This window comes from Sycon ciliatum, chromosome 10 (assembly GCF_964019385.1).
Source record: "Sycon ciliatum chromosome 10, ocSycCili1.1, whole genome shotgun sequence".
Classification (NCBI taxonomy): domain Eukaryota; kingdom Metazoa; phylum Porifera; class Calcarea; order Leucosolenida; family Sycettidae; genus Sycon; species Sycon ciliatum.
In genome coordinates, this window is record NC_088652.1 from 2405334 (window position 1) to 2428080 (window position 22747).

Consider the following 22747-nt stretch of genomic DNA (forward strand, 5'->3'; position numbering starts at 1 on the left):
CACCACTGCACCCATGCAAAGCACAGTATTCGCAGGGCGTGGGCTGTGCCGTGCCCGGTACTCACACAGCGCCAGGAACTCGCTGAACGGCACAGTACAAACATTGTATATCCCCCCCCCCCCCCCCCCCCCCCCCAGAACCCCAACCGCTGAGTCCACATCTATCTCTAGGACTTTGTAGAACTGTCTATTCCCGTCCTTGCTAGTACTTGTAACATACTTGTACACTGTTAACTTGACACTAGGATATTAAACACGCTAACAAGAAAGAGACTTTTCTATTTCTAGGCCGAACGCAACATTCACCAACCTGCGATCTCCGCTCTAGACCTCTTGGAGTGATTTTCTCCATCGATGTTACTCCCTTCATCTCTGTTCTGTTCTTGCTTACAAGGAGAAGCCCTTGACAGGCCTGTCCAACCTGTGTAGTATGGGGAATTGTTTTAGAGAATTTTAAATAGATATTCAAGTTCATTGTTTTCCATCCTCACTTTGTAGACATTTCCACGATTACAGCGGAGGACTAGGCATCAGCATTTTTTTAAGGTTTTTATTTATTTATTTTATTTACCCCGCTCTCAATTGCCAGTATACCAGTACCGTACATTATAATCATGTGCTTGTTCAATAGTCTGCCAAGGCAGCAGGCGTAGCTCTGACAGTATCCTACTATCATGGCTAAAATAATTTAAAATGTCGCTGTGTCGTGCAATCAGGACCGCGAAAGGCTAAGCTTATCTATTTTTGCGGATTCTAGCACCAGGGATTTGTCCATACCCGGCCCCCAGGTGTGAAGTCCCTGGAAAGGCTCTCCCACAGATTCCAGTACAAAGGCCACGGGCAAGTGTCCCACTGAGATGCGGTCGCTCGCCCGGACCGCTGGGACGCGGACACCTCCGAAGAGCAGCCTGTGACGTTTATTTTTTATGAAAGAAAATCCGCAAAAATAGATAAGCTTGTCCCTTTAGTCCTACCCATCAGGACCATGCCGCCGGTCTCATCATTGCAATATTGGCTCATGTGATGAGGGCTGCGTGCCATTCACCCGTGCATTATGGCATAGGGTAGGGGCTTACTTGGTCGCTATGATCACAGATAGCACACCTGTGGAGTTGCAGTTGCATTTGGAGTTAAACGACTGGTCTATCGAGGCGACCAGTTTTCTGTGCAAAATGTTTCAAACTACACACTGTGCAACGATAGCATGCTCTTTAAAAGTAATCTTTCATCTTCGTTCTTGCAACAGCCGATAGCCGTGTGGCACATGCCGGTACAGGCAAAATACCGGCGGCAGAAGTATTTAAAACTGAGAGCGTACACATCTCACAACAGACGGTACAAGTGTTGACAGCCCTGCTAGCCACATCGTTCCATGCGGCTCTGTTCTGCGTCAACAATCCGTAAACACGTTCACACCGCAGCAAAGATGCATGGCTGAGCACACAATCATAACGCGCGCACATGCACGCACGCGCACACACACACACTGTAACACAGAGACACGAGTATACCCGCACAGAACGCATCCATGCACAAGTTTTCGCGTGTGCACACACACACACACACACACACACACACACGTATACTATGGGTGAAATCAGGCTGGGCAGCATTTTCAACAAGTTCTTGAGCAGATTTATAAAAATTATGCAGCATGCTGTCCGCAGATTGAGTAAAAATTAATAGGGATTTTTTGAATAATTTTGCCTGCGCACACTTAACCCAAATCTCTGCATGTCACTAGCATGAAACCATTGAGGGAAACAATATAGAGCAGACATCAATGTTAGACTCAATACTGAACACACATACCGAACATGTTACATGGATACTATTGGCTTAGCACAGGGGTGATCTTGTCTGGACACTCAAGTCGGGAAAAAAACTCGGCACGAGCGGCGTTGAATGGACGTTGCATAGGCAACGAGGTCAACCCAGTTCCTTTCTTTGATCGGGCCTACTGGCCAGTGTGTGCACAGTCTAGAGCTGGATGTGCGCTACAGCAGGAAACTAAACTTCTACCTAATTATGAAACTGAGCTTGTCGTCGTGGTGACGGCAAGGAGAATGGCTCGCCGTTAAGGTGCAGTATTGGCTGCACGCAGGCATCCACATGAGTACACCGCACTGGGCCTATCTATACTAAAACATATAAGAAATCGTATCTAGATATTGTTGGGGACGATCACTTGAATTCAGCCGTCATCTAGTGTGCAGCAGTTGGACCGGGTGGCTCGATCAGTGGACGGCAACTCGGCGTCCAGACTCCGGTCTTGTTATTATTGGCATTGTTATCCAGCAGTGGACGTCTAAACATCCATACAGGTTTGTATTTGTATTACTGCCGCCAGCGGGGTCGATAAGTGGACCGCGACAGATCAGCGCCCATACAGATCTTGTTGCAAATGCCGTCGTTGTCCATCAGTGGACGACAGATCAGCAGCGCCCGCACAGATCTTGTTGCAACTGCCGTCGTTGTACGTCTGTGGACACCTCAACATCCAGACAAGCTATCACCGCTGCTGTCACCGAGGTCGGTAAGTGGGCAATAGCTCAGGTCTTGTTAATGCTGTCATTGCTGTCCATCAGTGAACATCTCAACAACCAGACAAGCTACCACAACTGCTGCCACCGAGGTCGACAACTGGGCAATAGATCAGGTCTTGCTGCCATTGCTGTCCATCAGTGGACATCTCAACAACCAGACAGCTTGCATAACTACCGTACGGCCATCGTGGTAATGAAGAAAGAGGAAACCCGGAGAAGAGCAGAGCAGGGGAGATGGCAGTCGTCAATGGAGGGTCACAACACTCACGGCGGGACAGCAGCAGCGTAAACAGCACATGCGTATCCGTCTTCAGCGTGTCTACGGTCACTCAACAGACAGGCATGGACGCTATGTGACATGGCCGGTGGTTAGTACACAGTAGTCTATGTAGTACAAACTAGACATACATATCCTTCTTCACCGTGCTCAAGGTCACCCAACACAGTCTCTACAGCCAAGGTCACACAGCAACAGACAGGTATAGACACAACGCTACACAGCACTGCCTGCTCAACCCAATCCAACACACACACACACACACACTCACACACTAGAACGTAATTAAGAACGGTCGCCTGGCAAACACACCCGCAATGGTATCAGTCATCGTCTTCAAAACACGGCTCGCTCCGTATAAGCGGTGGTGGTGCAGAGAACTTGCTGCTTGACTGCAGCTCATCCAGTGTGGCCGACTTCGTCATGTTGGACTTGACTGTGGCCGAGACACCAGAGGGCACAGCGAACGCCTTCGTGGTGAGGACGTCCACCTCGCCGAGGGAACGAGAGCGGCTGGTTCGTCCCATACTCGCCGGCATCAAGCAGCCGTCGGAGTCCTCGTCGTCCGCCTCTAACTCTTTAACCGGCGATAGAGCCCCGGTTAGAGACTGCTCTTCGCCACTGTCCAGACTGCTAGCGCGTCCCGGCGAGATGCTGCGAGAGAGAATGTTCACGTTGTTCGGGCGGGTGCGTCGCGGGCTCGTCACCATGAGCGACTGGTACGTTGGCACGGTGACGTGCCGCGCGGGCCCGCTGGTTGCCAGGGGCGACACGGGTATGCCGCTGGCGTGGACGGGCGGCTGCGGGGAGGGTGAGCGACGTCGCAGCACGCTGGGCGACGGGGCAATGTCGTCCTCGGGGATGGGCTCCGGTGATACCTGCATGGTGGAGCCAGATGATGAATGGTAAGTGTGCACATGCAGCCACACACGATGCAGCCACACGCACGAGCGCGCGCACATGCAGGCGCACATGCAGGCACACATGCAAGCACACACACACACAGACGCACATGCAAGCACTCACACACAAATGCACACACACACACACACACACACACACACACACACACACACACATGCACGCACACATACACACAAACGTGATCAGTAACCAAATCTACCAATATGTACTTGGTTCACTCTGCTTAGCAGTTAACTTAATAACTGTCAAGCTGTGTGTGTGCGGTGGTACAAAGTTCTGGTGTTGAAACGAGCGTATCTATAACAACCGAGCGAACAGTTCCACTAATGAACGAGCTATCGAGCGAGTTAACGAGTTTCACTCATTCGGCAAAGAGGATTTTTATCAAATTGACAAATTCCGCAATTTCAGCGCTCATGCTGGGATTGCTGCTGCTTTTGACTGGCTTCACTTTGGACGGGTATTTGTTGCCGAGATGTTTTCAGTGCCATCTTTGAGCAGCCATTGTAAGAATAGACCGTTTTTCAAAGATTGCAAGTAGCTTTGCTCTATGGTACATTGCGGGGGAAAACATTCAAACGACTGAGCGTGACTTTCAGTCGAAGCGAAAGTTCACTAGATGCACTGACGGTACTGACTGTGAAGTGCACGCTGTATCATATACGCTGGTCATGAGTGAAAACGTGCTCGCCGCGCAAACGAGTTTTTGGCGAGCGAGCCAACGAGTACCCGGTGAGATCCTTTCAACACTAGTAGCACACACCTCATACCCAGGCTACACTGGGCTGGTGGCAAGCAACGGCCAGGCTCATGGATAATTGCAGAGCTGAACCCACTACACGGAGCTTATTGTGCAGAGACAAGCTCATTGACATTGCACCGATGTGAAATAAATGTAATGTACCGGTACATGTACTGAGAAAGGTGCCCACAGGCCATCACATGTGCATATTTTGCTGATTATAGTTCACTTGCATGTACGATAGTACGTCTGTGGGATAGTGTCTGCATCCATGTGACCATTGTGCATGGGAAAGTCCTTCCCCCACTGAACGCTATGTATACGTCTAATTCACAAGTAGCAGGACGGTACTGTTTTACTGGCATTGCCATCAGCAGTATCCCACTGATTAGCTAGCATTCTCTCATGGTTTTCATCCAGTGCAGGATTTCGGTTGCTCTGCTGCGTTCTTGCATTGCTGGTTTGCACGGCTCTCGCGTTAGTCAACATGCTGCTGCTAACACACTCTTGCCGTGTCGTCGGCAGCCCACATCTCGCAAGATAAGGTACCATCTCTTGCGTCCCTGCTGTGCGTCTGTTGTTTATCGTGTTCGTGTTTGTATTGAATTTGCTTTGTCCATTTTGTTTTGCTTGTGTTCGGGAGCACAGCCCCATGCTGTGTCATCAGTCGTGTTTAGTGTTGCAATCTCACACATCATCTTCTCAGTTTCAGTCCTGCCACTGGGACTACCAGCAGGAAGCCTTCTCGTTGATCATGCAAATAACTCGAGGCAAACGAGATCAGAAATCGACAGAAGAAGTACATTATAAAAGAGCTGGTCTGGTCCTTTGCAGTGCGTTTTTGTATGCTTTGCTGTAAGACGAAACGACCATACGGCTGCTGCATATTCCACCATCGGTCTCACGTACCCTTTGTATAAAACCATGAATGCTTTTGTTGTTAGACGATTTGACATTATAACATAGCAGATTCACACGTTGTCGGAATTTCGAGAGCACAGATTTGAAGTGATTCAGAAACGTTAGCCTTGAGTCAAACAGGAAACCCAGACGTGTAATGGTGGACACAACCTGTAATGGTCCGCTGTCTAGGGAGTATGTAGGACTGGTTCTGGTGGAAAGGACTGATGTTGCATCTGCCGGTGGGTTATTTTCGGCAATAGCATCCACCATCGATTCCTCCAGGGGTCCTGTAATGACCGGAAAAATGTCATGCAACAAGGTGCTGTGGATTTTATGGTTATCCCCGGATCAAGCGGAATCCTGTCATACTACGGCAGGTTGCACTGCCCTAAGGGCGTCCGCTTAGAGCAGTGTTTACTGTACTTCATCTCTGTGCGAACAAGAGTACATAAAAACCAGAGTGTGCAGCTCGGATGGGTTGCTGTCACGGCGGAATTCCGTGATTACATCATTTTAGTGATGTAGTGCGTACAAGCAGGATTCAAGCAGGTCTCTTTCTGCACAACTGCAGCTCAGTTGTACGCACTACGCCACTTCCCGCCTCAAATCTGCGCCAAATATGATGTAATCACGGAATTCCGCCGTGACAGACACCCATAGTGGAAAATGCCCCAAGCTGCACACTCTGGTTTTCATGTACTCTTGATGCGCCCATAAAGGTGAACTCACAGCTACTAATTCCATTCGGCTCGCCACACAGGGAAAGACCCCTTTTCGCCCATGACAGTGTTGGCGAAAGAGCACAGAGCCGGTGTGCCCGCCACATGTGGAACATGAAGGGAGACAGTGAAAAACGCACGGAATTTGCCCAGCGCGGTGTTATGCTGATGTCCCCTTGCGCACTGATATACAGGTACAGTGAACTTGGCTACTAATGACTGCGGGTGTAATTGACAATTCGCGAATACCCACAGAATGTCCATGCCCAGAGCAAAGTCCAATCTAACTGTAATACATATAAAACAGAGAGGTTCCAGGCTGTCCAAGAGAGTGCTCAATACCGAGACGAGAGGTAGAGCTGGTTCAAACAATAGGAGGACAGAGAAAGTAAAAACACTTCCTCTGTCCTCCTATTGTTTTAACTGTAATACATATAATGAGACTTCGGGTTAACGGACACTTCGCGACTAAGGACGCTATTCTGATGCCCCGCTGCCGAGTGTCGTTCTACGCAAAGTTGACTGTACATTATCTTACATCCTGACAGGCACTGACAAACACCAGGACTGATTACTTCTTGGTCTGGTAAAACAACAACAGACCAATCCGAGCATGCGCAATACAGTAGCCAACCTGTGTAGTAGATATGAGCCCCGGCCAGCGAAAACCAGCACTTGTGTACTTGATATCAATCATCAAAATGTGACGTCAAAGTTTGGGACGCGCAGTGAGCTGGCTTTTGAAGATTCTTTTTCGATCGAGTGGGTGTCTTTGTTGTCAAAGGAGTTTCAAGTGTCTTCAAATGTCTCTGGTCAATTGATTTTAGCGCTAGGTGAGAGCTCGTCACAAGGAGGTTGAGTTTAGACACAGCGATGGCGACAGGTGTCGCGACAAAGACTTAGGTCCAGAGTTGTCAGCGCGAGACTCCCTGTACGGAGCGGCGCTGAAAGTTAGTTCGCGATCGGAATTATTTGTTTGGTGGCGATCTTGCTGAGTTTGTCCAGCAGTGGCGAGTCTCATATGCATAGCAACGAAGAGCCCTCATAAAATCGACACTGGATACTGGTGGCGACGATAGTCAGTGCTGGAGTAATAGCGACTGCGAGGAGAAGCTGAATGTCGTCCCGCTGAGCGATCCTTATTTCTACATCGACAACAATGATGTTGCAGACACTGATGGAGGGCTTCTCACGGCGCAAAACAGAGCGTAGTATTATCAGTACTCTACCTTGCCAGATGACGCCAAGCTGGCTGCTGCCTGTGCTGAGAAAGGGGATCCCTAAAAACTCAAACCGGCTGAACGCTTTGGGGCAACATCTTCACGTGCTACAAAACGCGAGTATTCGCTCATATCATTGAAATACAATTATGCTGAAATCATGGTCTGAGTGAAAGTGTGCAAGAGAGTGGATGGCTGTGGTATTGGTGAGCACATCTATCAGTATGGCAAGCTTTGGGACAACGCTCAAACTGCCAGCACAGAGGTGCCTGAACACAATTTGGAAGGCCAGCCACCAATCATCGTTGTGCACTCTGGTGTTGTAAAGAAGGTAGTGATGTATACGGAATATCGTCACACTTCTGAACTACTCATGCATGCAGCACCAAGAGGGCAAGCCTGACTTGCATTCTATTTACTTACATGTACCTGTTCCACATCACAATCAGAAACTGTAGGATCAACTTGCATGGAATCACTAGGCATGGATGCTGCGCCAACTGTACGGAATCTTGACCTGTGTGACTTCAAACTCTATTTTCCATGCTTTCGCTTATCAGATTGTCACCAAACTTGATAACTTGAATGATTAATAGTGTAGAAACAATTTCGAGGGAAAAAATAATTTTTGAAAAAATTACACATGTTCAGGTTTCTGCTGGCTGGGGCTCATATATTACAACTTGCATATACAACAGCCGGCTTACCGTTTTGCTCCGTCGTCGTGAGGACGTAGCACACTCCCTGGAGTAGAGCATTCCTGCAGCCATGTCTGGTGACAGGTCTCCAAGACCTGCAGACAGCAACATATCAACATGCGTGCACACACACACACACACACACACGCACAGATATGCGCGCACGCACGCACAAACACACACACACACCACACACACACACACACACACACACACACACACACACACACACACACACACACACATATACCGGATTTCACAGAATATAAGTTGCACATTTTTACACTACACTTCAAAAGCAAAGAAGAGGGTGCTAGTAACAATCGGGTGTGGCACCCTCTTCTTTGCAAATATTATACTGAAATAAGTTGGCTCAAACGTGAAGATGGGGGTGCGACGTATAATCGAGCGCGCCTTATAATCAGGGAAATGCGGTACATGTACATGCATACTGCCGGCCAGTCACTGCACACGGCGTGTAACACGGTGAATCACTTGCTGGGTGAACAGCAAAAGGCTCTTGAGTAAACTACAGTCGTGTAGTTTTGATTCTGTGTGTGTGTGTGTGTGTGTGTGTGTGTGTGTGTGTGTGTGTGTGCGTGCGCGTGTGTGTGTGTGTGTGTGTGTGTGCGTGCGCGTGTGTGTGTGTGTATGCGTGTGCGTATGTGTGTGTGTGTGTGTGTGTGTGTGTGTGTGTGTGTGTGCGCGCGCGCGCGCGCGTGTGTGTGTGTGTGTGTGTGTGTGTGTGTGTGCGTATGTGTGTGTGTGTGTGCTCATGCGCACGCATGTGTATGTGGCGTGGTGTGTGTGTGTGTGCATGGTGTAGACCAGGTGTGCATTGAGGGTCGATTCGCACATCAGTGGTTTCGCCAGTTGTGTGGATAAGGCAATAATCAGGCACTAGTCTTGATCTGTTTAATTCAGATCCTGTCCGCTAGGAGAACATTTGACGGTGGGTGCACATCCAGTGCATTTGCAGATTTGCATGCTTCTCTTGCGACGGCCGTACGTGGTGGTGGTGGTGTGCGTACGTGTGCGTGCGAAGGTGTGAGTATGTATGTGCACACAAGAGCGTCTGTGTGTGTGCGTGTCCATGCGTGCATGGTTGCTTGAATATGTTTGTGTGCATGTTTGAGAGCAGTGACTGTTGCTGCACTTGTACAGTACATGCATTCATGGGTGTGCCCATGAATGCATGTACTGTACAAGCAGAAATATTCATTTGGAATTTAATTTCGTCTTTTTCGTCCAAGGAGCTTTAGGACTAAATTAAATGCCAGACGAATGTCGATTTGTCCAGCGTTTCAATACACTGTTATAGTCCATGGACTAAGTTTTCAACCGGACGAAATCCCTTTCTTTGGAGTTGGACGAAATTATTGACCGACGAAATTTTCTGCCTGTACAGTATACACCCATGAAAGTACCATGAATGTAAGTACTAGTATGCTCGAGTTCCACGTGCGCACAGCAAACACAAAGTACATCTACACAAACTGATATGGTGAGCCAAAGGAAAATATGTTACACAAGGCGAGCGGTGGGTCACAAGTTATGCGTTAGGGCCCGGTCACACATGCACTCAAAAAGTAGGGGATCCGATGAAGCGACGCCGCAGGAGCGGAAAATACCGTGGCAACTGCAAGAAGCAGAACTATGGCTCCAACGGACATTCAAATCCACTGCCTCCAACATTTTGGGAGCGAAACTCTCGCTTCTGCGGTTTCGCTTCCGCGGAAAACACCACGATCTGCTGTATATGGACTTGCTACGAGAAATTTGTATGCGTATCATGTCCATGCAACACAACTATGTGCAAGATGGTCATTGACCTCGTCTATTCTCCGTACCGTATGCACCATAGTCAACTTTACTCTCATTTTCAGCCGAAGGAGGAGTTTGCCCTGTTTGTATGTGTGACCATACACACGTGGTTCCGCTGGAGCGACACCAGGCTCGCTGCCGCGGAACCTCGCCGCCGAAGCAGAACCCCAGTGCATATGTGACCGGGCCCTTAGCGTCCTCCAACTAAACCAGGTTTTGAACAGTCAGACGTGCACAGGGTAGCACCAGACTGACAAGGAGTACTGAGACATTCCACGGCTAGGCAGTGAGCTTGAGCACTGCTCTAACACATAACTTGTGCCCCACCGTTTTCGAAAAATAAAAACGAGCACGATGCGGCACACATCACGGCAAGGAAACCCGACAATCTACAATCTACCATCGCCAACTCACCTAGCATGTGAACTGGACGATGAGGGCCGACTGGACCCCCCCCCCCCCCCCCGACACACAATACAATGCAACGCGATACAGCGCAAAGGACACCATACTCACTGAGAGGTGTTGGTGACGACGGTTGCCGAGGCCGACGCCGCGACGTCATCGGGCTTGCCATGCTGCCGGCCAGCGACTTGGATGCCATCGCCGACGGGTTGCTATGGTGACGATGCCGGCCGAGACGCGAGTCGCCATGGTGCGACGATAGCTCGCTCTCGAACGAGCCGCTGCGTGGCAGGCGTGCTCCGAGGAGTGATGACGAATGGATGGCCGGGGCCGAGGTGCGTCGTGGCGATTCCTCCTCCGTTAGTGACGGTAGGGAACGGCTCAGCGAGGAGAAGTCTCGCAGGCTGGTGATGTGCGACGATGTGGAGCTTGAGCCACTTCTACTCGCTCTAAACATGCTGCTAGTTGTCTGGTGTGGGTACGACTCACTCAGATACTCAGCGGACGAGGATGAAGACACAGACCCATTTGTACTAGTGGCGCTGCCTAAGTAGATCGAGGGGATGTCATCGTTGCTGGATGACTCTGCACTCGCGATGCGTCGTATGGGCTCCGGCGAGCGCTGAAGGCGCGACGACGCTCCGCCACCGCCGCTACGTTTCGCCGGAGAGAGCGATTTTCTCCGCTGAGTTAGCAGCGGTGACGGACATCGCTCGATTCGATCCACGTCCGCTAGTGGCGAGCATCGACCTTCGTTAGCATCGCCGCTGCTGACACCTGGTCGTAAGGGTGCTGGACGTAGAGGCTGCGTTGTTTTCTCGGTGTTGTTTGTGATGCTCGGGAGTCGCAGCTCCACTGCTGGGGGTTCGTCCAATGGCGGCAGACTGTTGCCAAGTGCGCCAGCGCGATAGCGGGGGTTCCGCTGACTGCCAGGCAACAACACAGGTGCCAGAGGTCCTTTGCGCCTGCTGAGCGGAGAAACAGAGTCGGAGGACGACGAGGGACCTGGGCGATCTTCACCGTACCTAGTCTCCATGCTCAATCCGTGGAGCGCAGTGATTCGACTTCAACTGAGTTAGTTCAACTCACCCAAGTGACGGCCACAACGCCGAACCGTCAGCAGAGCGGTATTTACACGACGCTGAAATCAGGGCGCAGTCAACTATACTACTAGTACTACTAAATCAGGTGCCCAAACTAAGTAAAATCCTGTTCCTTCCTCACAGCACTCAGCAGGATATGACGATTTCACGACTACCTTTTTGCAGCTTCAGCGCTCGACTGAGTGAGGTACCTGTCGCATGCCGTCCGTCCACTCACCACGCAGCAGCAGCTGATCGCTGAGTCTGCACACTCGCTACACGACCTGCTCAGTTCGCAATAAAACAGCTGAGCTGCAGTAGTGAGCAGTGAGGCCACGCGCGCGGTCTTTCCGGGAGAGGACAGAACAAGATTGTGCGCGAATGGTCAGCACTACAAGTACTGCCGCCTGACTGCCACTCACTGCAGCTTTGTCTTTCACTCGAAGAAAGGATCAGATAAAAATCGTAGCACTAGCTCTCAGCGACACAGTCATTCTCGTTTCGTTTCATATCAGGAGGGACATGTCGACAGGCAAGGTCATATCAGGGTAAATCTACCGTGTAGCAGGCAGAATGCTTCAAAAACGGGATGGACCCCCGGCCAACAAACAACCCGCATCATCAGTGCACCACAGTCTGATGTAGCACAACACATGGAGCGCAGTGCGCAGTGCAGAGTTCGTGAAACACGTGAGAGTTGGACGGCGCTGGCAAGGCGTCAAGCATTTTCGGCGCTTTTTGCCTCCCTCACGTGCACACTGCGATTGTTCAGAAAAGCGATCCTGTCAGCTTTGTTGTGTTTTAGTAGGGACTAGGGTACGTGCAGTGCACTTCTCCTTTTTGTTCTGTATGGATTTTTCTGCTTTCGAGCGAAGCCTGGGATCGACTGCCCCTTTCAAGTAGTTTGAATGGCTTGAATCATTGAATGGCTGCCTCTTCTGAGCAGCTGGCCTTGCCCGATGCCTCGAGTACAGTCAGACTGCTTTTATCAGGCTAGACCTTTTCGACGTGCATGCATGTCACTCTATCTGTTTTCAGTCTTGGATTAGGAGTATATCCGTGGTGTGCTCTCAAACACTACACTTCTACACTAGCACTCTACACTGTAATATTTATCAAGCTATTACCGGTAATTTTGGGTATTTCTCTCTGATGGAGTATTGTGCAGACCTGGAGCGTAAGGAGAAGACCTCTCCACCAAGATGAAAAAGATTGGGCAGAAGCGATCGAGGCGAGCGAGCGGAAAGACCTACCATCTCGCCGCAGAGGCATTCACTAATTCAGCCACCCACGAGTGACGACCGAAAGTATTGAATACTGAGACCAGCGAGGCGTGCGTGCAGGGTGCGGTAAACTGTGGTTGGTTCGCCACTGACGTCATGACGTGGAGGTCGGCACAAACTTTGGCTACAACACCAGGCTCGCCCCGGCCCCAGCAAACGCCCAATGGCGGAATTCAGGTAGAGATTGCCGACAGTACCGTACCACTCGCTTGCGTGCCAAACTAGATCATCCACATGCATGGCATGCACGAAGTCTAAACAAATATTAATTTTCGTAACCCTACATTCATGCATGCTTGCATGATAATGTTATGTATCAGATGTACTACTAGCATGATGTGCAGCCGTAACACTGGTAATAGCAGAGCAATGATTATGTGCAGGAGAAAATTAATGGTACATGGTCCACGTCGAACAGTCATCAGATCATTACAATCATTGGGCGCGTTCGATTACACACATTTCGGTCAATTCTAGAATAATTATTATTCGTTATGGTGCATGCACCGTTCGATTACACAAATTCCGTCGTCAGAATCGACGAAATCCAATTCCGTCAATTTTGAAGAGAGGGAATTGCTAATTCTCTCGCCAGAATTTACGCACTCGACTTACATGTACACGCCGTGCTAGGTCCACGTGCATGCGCGAGGGTGTACGGGATCCCACGTGCATGCGCGAGGGTGTACGGGATCCCACGTGCATGCGCGAGGGTGTACGGGATCCCACGTGCCGACGTGGTTCTCTTTTACAAGGTTTTCGTGTAGTCGTTTGTTTACATGGTCGCAATCCGTTCATTCGGTTCATTTGAAACCTGGGTTCGGAACGTGTGACTGTGTGATCGAAAGCACCCATAGCCCCATCTTGATACTCTGCACAGCGCCTTCTAGTTGGCAGGGACATAGCAGCCGGTCCGGCTTTGGCCTGGACCACTTTTTTTTAACACGAAAGTGCCCAGAATGCAGGATTTTGCACCCTTACTTCCAAATGTCCCCGCGGGAGACCCTCGGACCCCCATCCGCCCGGACCACCTCCAACTGCGCTGCCACACGTCTGGTTGCGATCCGAAGATCTCAACAAAACTTTCTTTGTGGGGGGGGGGGGGGAGCAAAGCAATGAAGTTGTAGAACCTTTAATGGATTTAGCAGGTGTTAGCTAGGGTTTAGCGGGTGTTAGCTAGGATTTAGCAGGTGTTAGCTAGGGTTTAGCGGGTGTCAGCGGCCCCCGTCATGAGTTCCCTTCTGGAACGGATACGATACTTTACTTTTTTTTTAAGACTTACTACATACATGACAGGGTAGCATGAAGCCATGTCCAGTTTATAGAAAGTACTGGTATTCTTGGTGGCCAGTACTAGTAGCTAGAAAGAGTTAGTTACATGTACATCCGCAAGAGTACTTCTGGCAGCCACAGTGCGCATGAGACTGGTTTCGTGCATTGCATAAACCAGCCCCCCCCCCCCCCCCCACACACACACACAAGTACCCCCTCTCGACATTCACACACGTACCTCCCTCCACCTCCGACATGCACATACGTACCCCCCAACATACACCTTGCTTCCCTCTTCCTCTACCATGACCTGATGACTGCCTATGAGGCTACGTAGTACGTAAGGCGTGTCAGACCAGGAAACGCGTTGCCCAACAATACAAAGTCCTGCACATGTACAGTAGAAACAATGATGATCATAAACACATCATGTACCATAATTCATCATGACGACAGCCAATTAATTATTTCGAAAGCCTATCGACATCTACTTCCCTAGCAACCGGCGCCGACACGACATACCTGTCGTCTTCCGCTGCTTCCGTTTAGGACACCGTTCAGAATGCGATCGAGGTGGTGCTAGTGTCCAAGGCATTGAAAGTGACCACGTATATCCGCGCTCGTACTCAGCCGACGCTCGTCAGCTGCAGCTTCAACCCCCCCCCCCCCCCCACACACACACACAGTCAATACGACACTGCAAGTGGAGCGCAGCACAGTACAGGAGGCCAAACCCTGCTCTGAATTACGAATCATGGTCTGAAGCGCAAGGAATAAACCATTGAAAGCTGCGAAAGGCCGCCTAAGAAAGAACTGCATTGAGCCCGTGAGCGCTAGAGCAAGAAACAGGGCCATTGGCTAAAAACTCAACACGAGAGAATCACCGGACTGAAAACGTCTGCTTTCAGTCAAAACAGGGGATGGAATAATCAATGAGAGCAGGAGATAATATGTCGGTCATGAGAAGGAGGAGCGGAGCAGTAAACAAAAGAAAGGCAAGCAAGATGGGAACAAGGGCGTTTGCCGTCAAGAACTCAATGACAACTTGGAACTGCCACACAGGCAACGGCACGAAGACATTGGATACGCACACAACGTGATAAGTTAGCACACATTGCATTGGACTACACAGGTCACGGCGGGGTAGATAATCATGACCATTGCCATCACACAGGCACCGTGTCACCGCTATCAGTGACAACCTAAGTGCAAACACACACTATTATATAATACAATATTTACAGCAGCTTGCAAAACGGCATGGTCAGTCCAAGACCAGCAGAAGAGAGTACTTGATTGCAGCAGTATGTACACGGGTAGAGAACTCAGTTGAAAACAAGGCACACGAGAGCATGCGGCACACACGGCTCAACGCGGCAAGACACGACATGTACAGACACACACACACTGCTTTAACACAGAAGGGCAGATCTTCTCTTCGTTGGCAGTGTCGGGTGCAGAGAAGCGTCATCACGATAGGAATCTCGGGAGCAACCCGGCTTGACGACTCGGAACACCGAATGAAAACAATGCTTCCATATTATGTTGTTCGTTGTTTCAGGCAAAGCTGAAACCGCCCTCATCAAAACGGCCTCCACCACGGCCTCCTCCACCGCCACGATAGCCTCCACTACCATTGCGATCGCCATAGCTACGACCTCCACCATTACCGCCGCCACCGCGTCCTCCTCCACCACGGCCCCCTCCACCACCGCGTCCTCCTCCACCACCGCGTCCTCCGCGACGAGGTCTCTTGCCGTCATCACCGGTGCGAGCCTTGTACTCTTCGAATCGCTGAGCCATCTCCACGACCTCCTCCGGTACCACCTGAGAGAGAGAGAGAGAGAGAGAGAGAGAGAGAGAGAGAGAGAGAGAGAGAGAGAGAGAGAGAGAGAGAGATAGAGATAGAGAGAGAGATAGAGAGAGAGAAAGAAAGAAAGAAAGACAGACAGAGAGATAGCAATTGAGCTAGCTGTACAAACATAAAAGACGTCTGTGCTGTGTGAGAACCATGGCGTACTAAAGTTAAATTTAGAATGTTCTCGTACGGAGCTCGCATACACCACCAGGGTGCATACACCAGTACCCCCCCCCCCCCCTCCCGTACAGACGCACAGATACACACACACACACCCACACACACACACTTACACACACGCACAATCCACACACAATATCCCTACCTGTCCGGCTTCTTCCAGTATTACGATAAGATCACTCGCCTGGCGCCAGTTCTCGCGTGTCATAAACGTCAGTGATATGCCAGTGCGACTGCAGGGGTTCCACGTGACACAACAACAACAACAAACAAGAGACTTAGAGTGCAATCACAACGACAAGTGATAACAGATAGGCAGGTAGTGTAGAGTCTGGACAAGTGATAGCAGATAGGCAGGTAGTGTAGGAGTCTGGACAAGTGATAGCCGATAGGCAGGTAGTGTAGGAGTCTGGGCTTAGGACATACTGTAAAACATGAAATTCTAGGTGCATTAACATTTCGGTGCCAGGGACCTGCCAGGTTTCAGGTGTAATTTAGAATTAGGTGACCAGCTTTCCCTTCACATACAGTGCATACGCTTGTGTCTTTTAGGTGTACCGTATTTTCCGGGGTATAAGCCGCACTTTTTTCCCGCTAAAAATCGGACCAAAATCGCCCCTGCGGCTTATACACCGAATATGCTTGCGCGGATGAATGCTTAGCATACATCAGTATGCATGCTGACGTCATGTGACTTATCATTCGACTCAGCTTCGCGCCTGTGTTGCTATCCCGGCACTTTTACTAGTTTTAGTGCGCGGGCTACACCATACGGTACGCGTATACGGGGACTATTTTGTGTACTGCAAGTGCCGGTTTCCACACATCCTAGTATACAGCGATACGATAATACTACTTTTTGTGTATAAATAGGGTCGGCTGGAATCTTTCCCTGTTGTGAACAGGGTACTCCCTGGCCTGGTACATAGCTGTAACGGAACAAATGTTTGTTTCCAAACATTTCAATTCGTCTTTCAGTCGTTCAGATTATTTCGTTTCTTTAGCTATTCTTGCCGGTACTTCGATGGTGTCCTGGAGTTGACCATGCCGCGGCGGACAACATACACCGTGAAGGAGAAGATACGCGCTGTGCTCTTCGCCGAAGCGCATGGAAATCGGGCCTGCGCGAGACACTTCGACATCGATGAGTCGATGGTTCGTAGGTGGCAGAAACAGAAAGTCTAGCTGTCGAAGAAGAAACTCGCGTCCAAATCGCTACATGCTGGACCCGAGCCACGACGGAATGAACTTGAGCGTAAGGTTTTCGAATGGATTGAGAAAATCGATCAGATGGGATTGGATTGAGTGGCACAAGGATTCGCCTAAAAGCGAAAGTCTTCGCAAAGGAGATGAACGCCGTAAGTTTCAACGCAACTGTTAGTTGGTGCTATCGTTTCATGAAGCGACAAAGCCTTGTTATCCGGGCGAAGACTCACCTGTGCCAGCGACTGCCGGACGAGTTTCAGGAGAAGATTCTGTCCTTTCAGCGCAACGTCATCAGGTTGAGAGAACAGAACAAGTATCCGCTAGATCAGATTGGCAATATGGATGGAACGCCTCTGAACTTCGACATGCCCTTGTCCCGCACTATCGACAAAATCGGAGCGCAGACTATTCACATCAAAACGACAGGGCACGAACGAGAGCACTTTACTGTGCCTTTAGCATGCCTTGCCGATGGGACAAAGTTACGGCCATTTGTCATTTTCAAACGAAAGACTATGCCAAAGGATGCAGTGCCGCCTGATGAGTAGTAGTCAACGAGCGGGTTCTGGCGCAGGGGGCCTTCATCACATTGTATTCAATGTGATGAAGGCTGCAGGTGCTCTCGACAATGTCGAAGAGACATTTGAAAATGCTGACCAGATCGAAGCCCAGGAGTTCATCCGTGTGATCAAGGATCTGAATGAGCGTATGATCTTTCGAAGAGACGGGGATACGGAAGCGACGACGAAATCTGTCCGCCTCTCAGTCATGGCGACGAGGATAACCCGTGTTGTTGTGCGTGTCGGCACGATCGACATTGATGATGAAGGTTATCATAAGAAGATGCCGGATGTCTTGTGCGATACTATAGCAAGCCGGAAGCGCAAGGCCGATGATGACCTGGATAAATCAATTGTCACGATTCAGGCTTCGGACACATCTCCTGTCATCGAAGTTTCCAGGAAGCGCTCCTGGGTAGTACCTTCTGTAGATATCTTTGATTACTAGACTCTCTCTCTCTCTCTCTCTCTCTCTCTCTCTCTCTCTCTCTCTCTCTCTCTCTCTCTCTCTCTCTCTCTCTCTCTCTCTCTCTCTCTCTTTTCGTTGTATCTCTTTGCTCGTAGAGAGCAAGCTGTTATCTTATTATCGTCATGTCTCAGCCGGAAAATGATCCGAAAAATTGAAATTACAAGTCAAAATACTGCAAAACTATGAGTTCTGATTAATATAAAATTGGAAAAAGTGAGATAACATTGACATTAGAAATAGTAATATTTTAGACATCGGAATGCAATATTATGATGTAGGGCAGGACATAACACCCACCCCTAAAAATCAAAATTAATGATACATGCGGAATTCCAAATCATGACACCATATTACCTTATTGTTTAGGGTAGAGCATAACACCCCAATACATATTTTCAATAATACCCCTTTTTTTGAGGTAGGGACACCCCTGGCACATATTTTTATCCGCAAAAAACCGGGCCAAAAATAATTTAAACCGCAAAAATGGGGTACTATTAGTACCCCATTTTTCAATAATACCCCATTTTTTGGGACCCGGGCGCCCCCTGCGCCAGAACCCGCTCGTTGACTACTACTCTGATGTCATTGTCCACGTTCACCCCAAAGGCTGGATGGATGAAGCTGGAATGCATATGTGGCTGGATAAGGTTTGGTGTGCAAGGCAAGGTGGCCATGGGAGCACCCCTGTTCGAAGCTGCCTTGTCTTTGACTCGTTTCGTGCACATCTAGTAGAGAACTTCAAAAGACGTGCTCGTGAAACAAGGACCGACCTTGCTGTTATCCCTGGTGGTCTGACATCCCAGCTTCAGCCACTTGATGTGTGCCTCAACAAGCCATTCAATGAGTGTGAATAATCTTGGTTTGTGGGTGCGGCTTATACTCCGAATACCAACTTTTAGTCAATATTTTGCCTCAAAAAGGGGGGTGCGGCTTATACCCCGGTGCGGCTTATACCCCGGAAAATACGGTAATTTAAATTTAGGTGCCTGGTTTCTCTGCCGAAATCACCGAAATTAAAGTTACACCGAAAATACCATGTTTTACAGTAATGAAGATTGATGGAAAGTTCCGATGATGTTCAAACTTCAAAGCAAGCCCGAGCACACAGCGAGTGCACACCAGAAGGCAAGACATGTGGCGCAGGGGAGTCGCGAGGTATTTTAGGGTGATACAGTCAAGATACATGCAGTACAAACAAAAACGTGTGGAGTTGGGGTGGCTTCTCTGGAAATTTCGAGCCAACCCAGTGTGTTTTGTTGATTTACAGGGTAGATCACCTACAACACTGTCGGGCGCCGAAGAACGGCCAGGCTAGAATTTCACCAATTTTGAAGAACGGCCAGGCTAGAATTTCACCAATTTTGAAGAACGGCCAGGCTAGAATTTCACCAATTTTGAAGAACGGCCAGGCTAGAATTTCACCAATTTTGAAGAACGGCCGGGCTAGAATTTCCCCCTATTTTGAAGAACGGCCAGGCTAGAATTTCACCAAATTTTGAAGAACGGCCAGGCTAGAATTTCACCAATTTTGAAGAACGGCCAGGCTAGAATTTCACCAATTTTGAAGAACGGCCAGGCTAGAATTTCACCAATTTTGAAGAACGGCCAGGCTAGAATTTCCCCCTATTTTGAAGAACGGCCAGGCTAGAATTTCACCAATTTTGAAGAACGGCCAGGCTAGAATTTCACCAATTTTGAAGAACGGTCTAGGCTGGATTTTCGCAGAAAAAAAACAGAAACCGTATTAAATCTATACTATAATGTACACTCAGACGTATAACTCTGCATAAATGTACATGTATTAAAGACTGTAGCATCGAATAAGAATAAAACTGCCGAGTTCGCTAAAAATAAGAACGGGCTAGGCTAGAACCCTGACCCCCCAGTTCTTCGGTGCCAGGCATTGGTGTAGTCCAGGACAAACAGTGGTACGGCAGGATTACATAACCCCCAAGAGTGTGCAACTGCCTGCACAACCTCTATGCAGTGCTGCGACGGCAGAACTTCACATTACGTGACATGGTTCAAAAGGTTACACTGGCAAACAGTGCAAAGTGACCACAAGAGAGTTGTACTCAAAGCTGGGTTGCGTACAACCCTGTATCTATCATGCACAGAGTGCAAATAATGTGTACGGGTTGATCACGTGATGTGAAGTTCTGCCGTCGCAAACCTTGGGGGTTATGTACTCTTGGGTACGGTGAATACTGCAGTGACTGTAGCATGTCCGCCGTCCCTGCATACGAACATGAAATGACGACGATAAAGTTCACGTGGCACCGAACAGCTAGCGTGCACTCACCCAGCTCTGCCTGTGCGTCCAACGCGATGCACGTAGTCTTCCATGTTGTGCGGAAAGTCGTAATTCACAACGTGACTACAAGAACAAAAGCAACAGCGGGAGCGGCAGCGACAGAGAGGAAACAGCAGATCAGCAACCAATCAAAACACATATTTCATCGCATTACCGTATTTCCCTGATTATAAGTCGCACCTCCATATTCAGGTTTGAGCAATATTGTTTTTGATGTATTCACTTCAGTAGTAAGTCGCACCACTTTTTTACCCTTGAGTTTTAGTGTAAAAGGGTGCGACTTATATTCGGGGAAATACGGCATGTACACAAATCACAGCAGCAGTAGGTGGACTCCAGACAGCACAATGCTATGCTGTGAACGTTATGAAAACCTTCGACTAAGCACATGCACATAAACATGTTTCCCCATTAACCCTTTTTAAAAGCCCTAGAACTATTTTTCAGAAAACGCGAAATCGCCGTTCTTGCTCATATTTCTGACAATAAGTTGAATAACTCCACCATTTCTAGGTCGATTCTCACAATCCTGGGCTTCCTGGAAAGCTCTATCCACAAGGAATACATCTCCAGTAGATATGACGAGCGGCAACGTAAATGTACAGGGAGCGAACCAAGCGTACACACCAGTGTCATGTCAATTGCGAGCGAAATACTCATCGCGATGCAATTCCCTCAAATTTTATCGCAGAGCGATGGGATTTTTGGAAAGAAGTCGAGATGCCCGATTGCCCGTAGCCTGATTGCATCATAGCACCTGGCCGGCTAGGCACGTGCGAAAATGGGGAAATCCCCAGCTGAAGTGCATTTTACACGCTACAACCTTTCGATGAGGCGATTGGTCAAGTATTCGCGAGGTTACGTACATAGATGACATAATGGTGATGCAATGATGACATCACACACCCAACCCATTCATATCAGGACAGAACGATGTCTATGACACATGGCAAGAGTGCATAAACAAGAGTATGCAACTGTGGTTATGGGTTAGTGCGTTGCGCACTGCCTTCATTACGTAACTTGCCTTCATCACGCTCTGAAAGCAGGCATGCAAACCCACAATTTCTCGTACGAGCCCATCCATTTCTGCTCGATTCTTTCCAGTACCTACGCGATCTCTAATTTTGGCGCATGAACTCCAGTTCCAGATGAAAGTTCATTTTAAACCAGAGGGAAAGAGAGGTCACAGTTGCATACTCTTGTTTGTGGACTCTTGCACGTGGTGGTGGTGGCCAGTTATGGCCACACACATGTAGAAGAGATCTACAAATCCATTCTAGGTCGGGATGAACATTTCAATATAAAGAATGTCAAAAAGATGGCCGGTGTTTCAACGCTGGCGTATTCTTACGTGATTCCGGGAATATCCAGACCTCTGGATGCAACGTCCGTGGCAACAAGAACGCGCACGCGACCTGTCTTGATATCTTCCAAAGCCTGCTCTCTGTCATACTGGTCGCTGCAGATAGCGGCAAAGACACCAAAACACAAACACACACACACACACACACACACACGCACACACACACACACACATACACACACATAAGCACACACACACACACACACGCAAACATGCGTGCACACACACACGCACAGTAGACAGTACCGATGCTCAGTTATTGGTCATCAATATTTCGGTCCGGTGCTACAAAGCAAGAACAGCACAAGTTACGCTTAGCGTCTTGGACACCTCAATACACTAGCAACGTCATGTTTGATGCGTGTTATTTCAGACAAACGGTAATCACAGACCGGCATCACACACAGAATATTCAAAATAGTAATAGAGTACTCACCGATCGCCATGGAGAGCGTTGCAGTCAATTCCGTCGATGACTAGCTCAGACCCAACGTGATCAGCACTTCACACGAAAGCACACAAGAAACACACCCACACAGCATTAGCTGTAGTGCAGATCACGAGGAAACGACAGCTCCCTAAAATACTACCGTATTTCCCAGATTATAAGTCTCAACTTGTTACACTAAAATTCAGGGTAAAAAAGGGGTGCGACTTACAATCGAGCATGACTTACTACAGAAGTCAATATAGCAAAACAATATTGCTCAAACCTGGAAATGGGGTTGCGACTCATGATCGAGTGCGAGTCGCGACTTATAATCGGGGAAATACGGTATTCCAATGCCAGAACAACTCCCGCGCCCATAAGAATCTTGAAAGTACACCAGTGAAAATTCTCAAGAAAATGTTGAAGAGCCTGACGTGTGTGTCCTCTTTCACAGTGTTTTTGCATT

The 22747-nt window shown here is 49.0% G+C and overlaps 2 protein-coding genes across 2 annotated transcripts in view; both read right to left on the reverse strand.

Moving 5' to 3' along the window:
• Positions 1 to 1597: 1597 nt before the first annotated feature.
• On the reverse strand, positions 1598 to 11917 carry LOC135826387 (serine/arginine repetitive matrix protein 2-like). The gene is made up of 3 exons (XM_065338998.1): positions 10370 to 11917; positions 8039 to 8124; positions 1598 to 3701 (listed from the first exon to the last, which is right to left on the reverse strand). The coding sequence occupies exons 1-3, from the start codon at positions 11292 to 11294 to the stop codon at positions 3147 to 3149; spliced, it is 1566 nt and encodes a 521-aa protein (XP_065195070.1). The 5' UTR covers positions 11295 to 11917; the 3' UTR covers positions 1598 to 3146.
• Positions 11918 to 14599: 2682 nt separating this feature from the next.
• LOC135826380 (uncharacterized) overlaps positions 14600 to 22747 on the reverse strand; it is a 44327-nt gene continuing 36179 nt past the window's right edge. The window contains exons 23-27 of the mRNA XM_065338991.1: positions 22288 to 22353; positions 21840 to 21947; positions 20474 to 20548; positions 16079 to 16166; positions 14600 to 15722 (exon numbers count right to left, since the gene is read on the reverse strand). Of these exons, the coding sequence (XP_065195063.1) occupies positions 15453 to 15722; positions 16079 to 16166; positions 20474 to 20548; positions 21840 to 21947; positions 22288 to 22353 (607 nt within the window). The 3' untranslated portion in view covers positions 14600 to 15452. The remainder of the gene's footprint in view (positions 15723 to 16078; positions 16167 to 20473; positions 20549 to 21839; positions 21948 to 22287; positions 22354 to 22747) is intronic.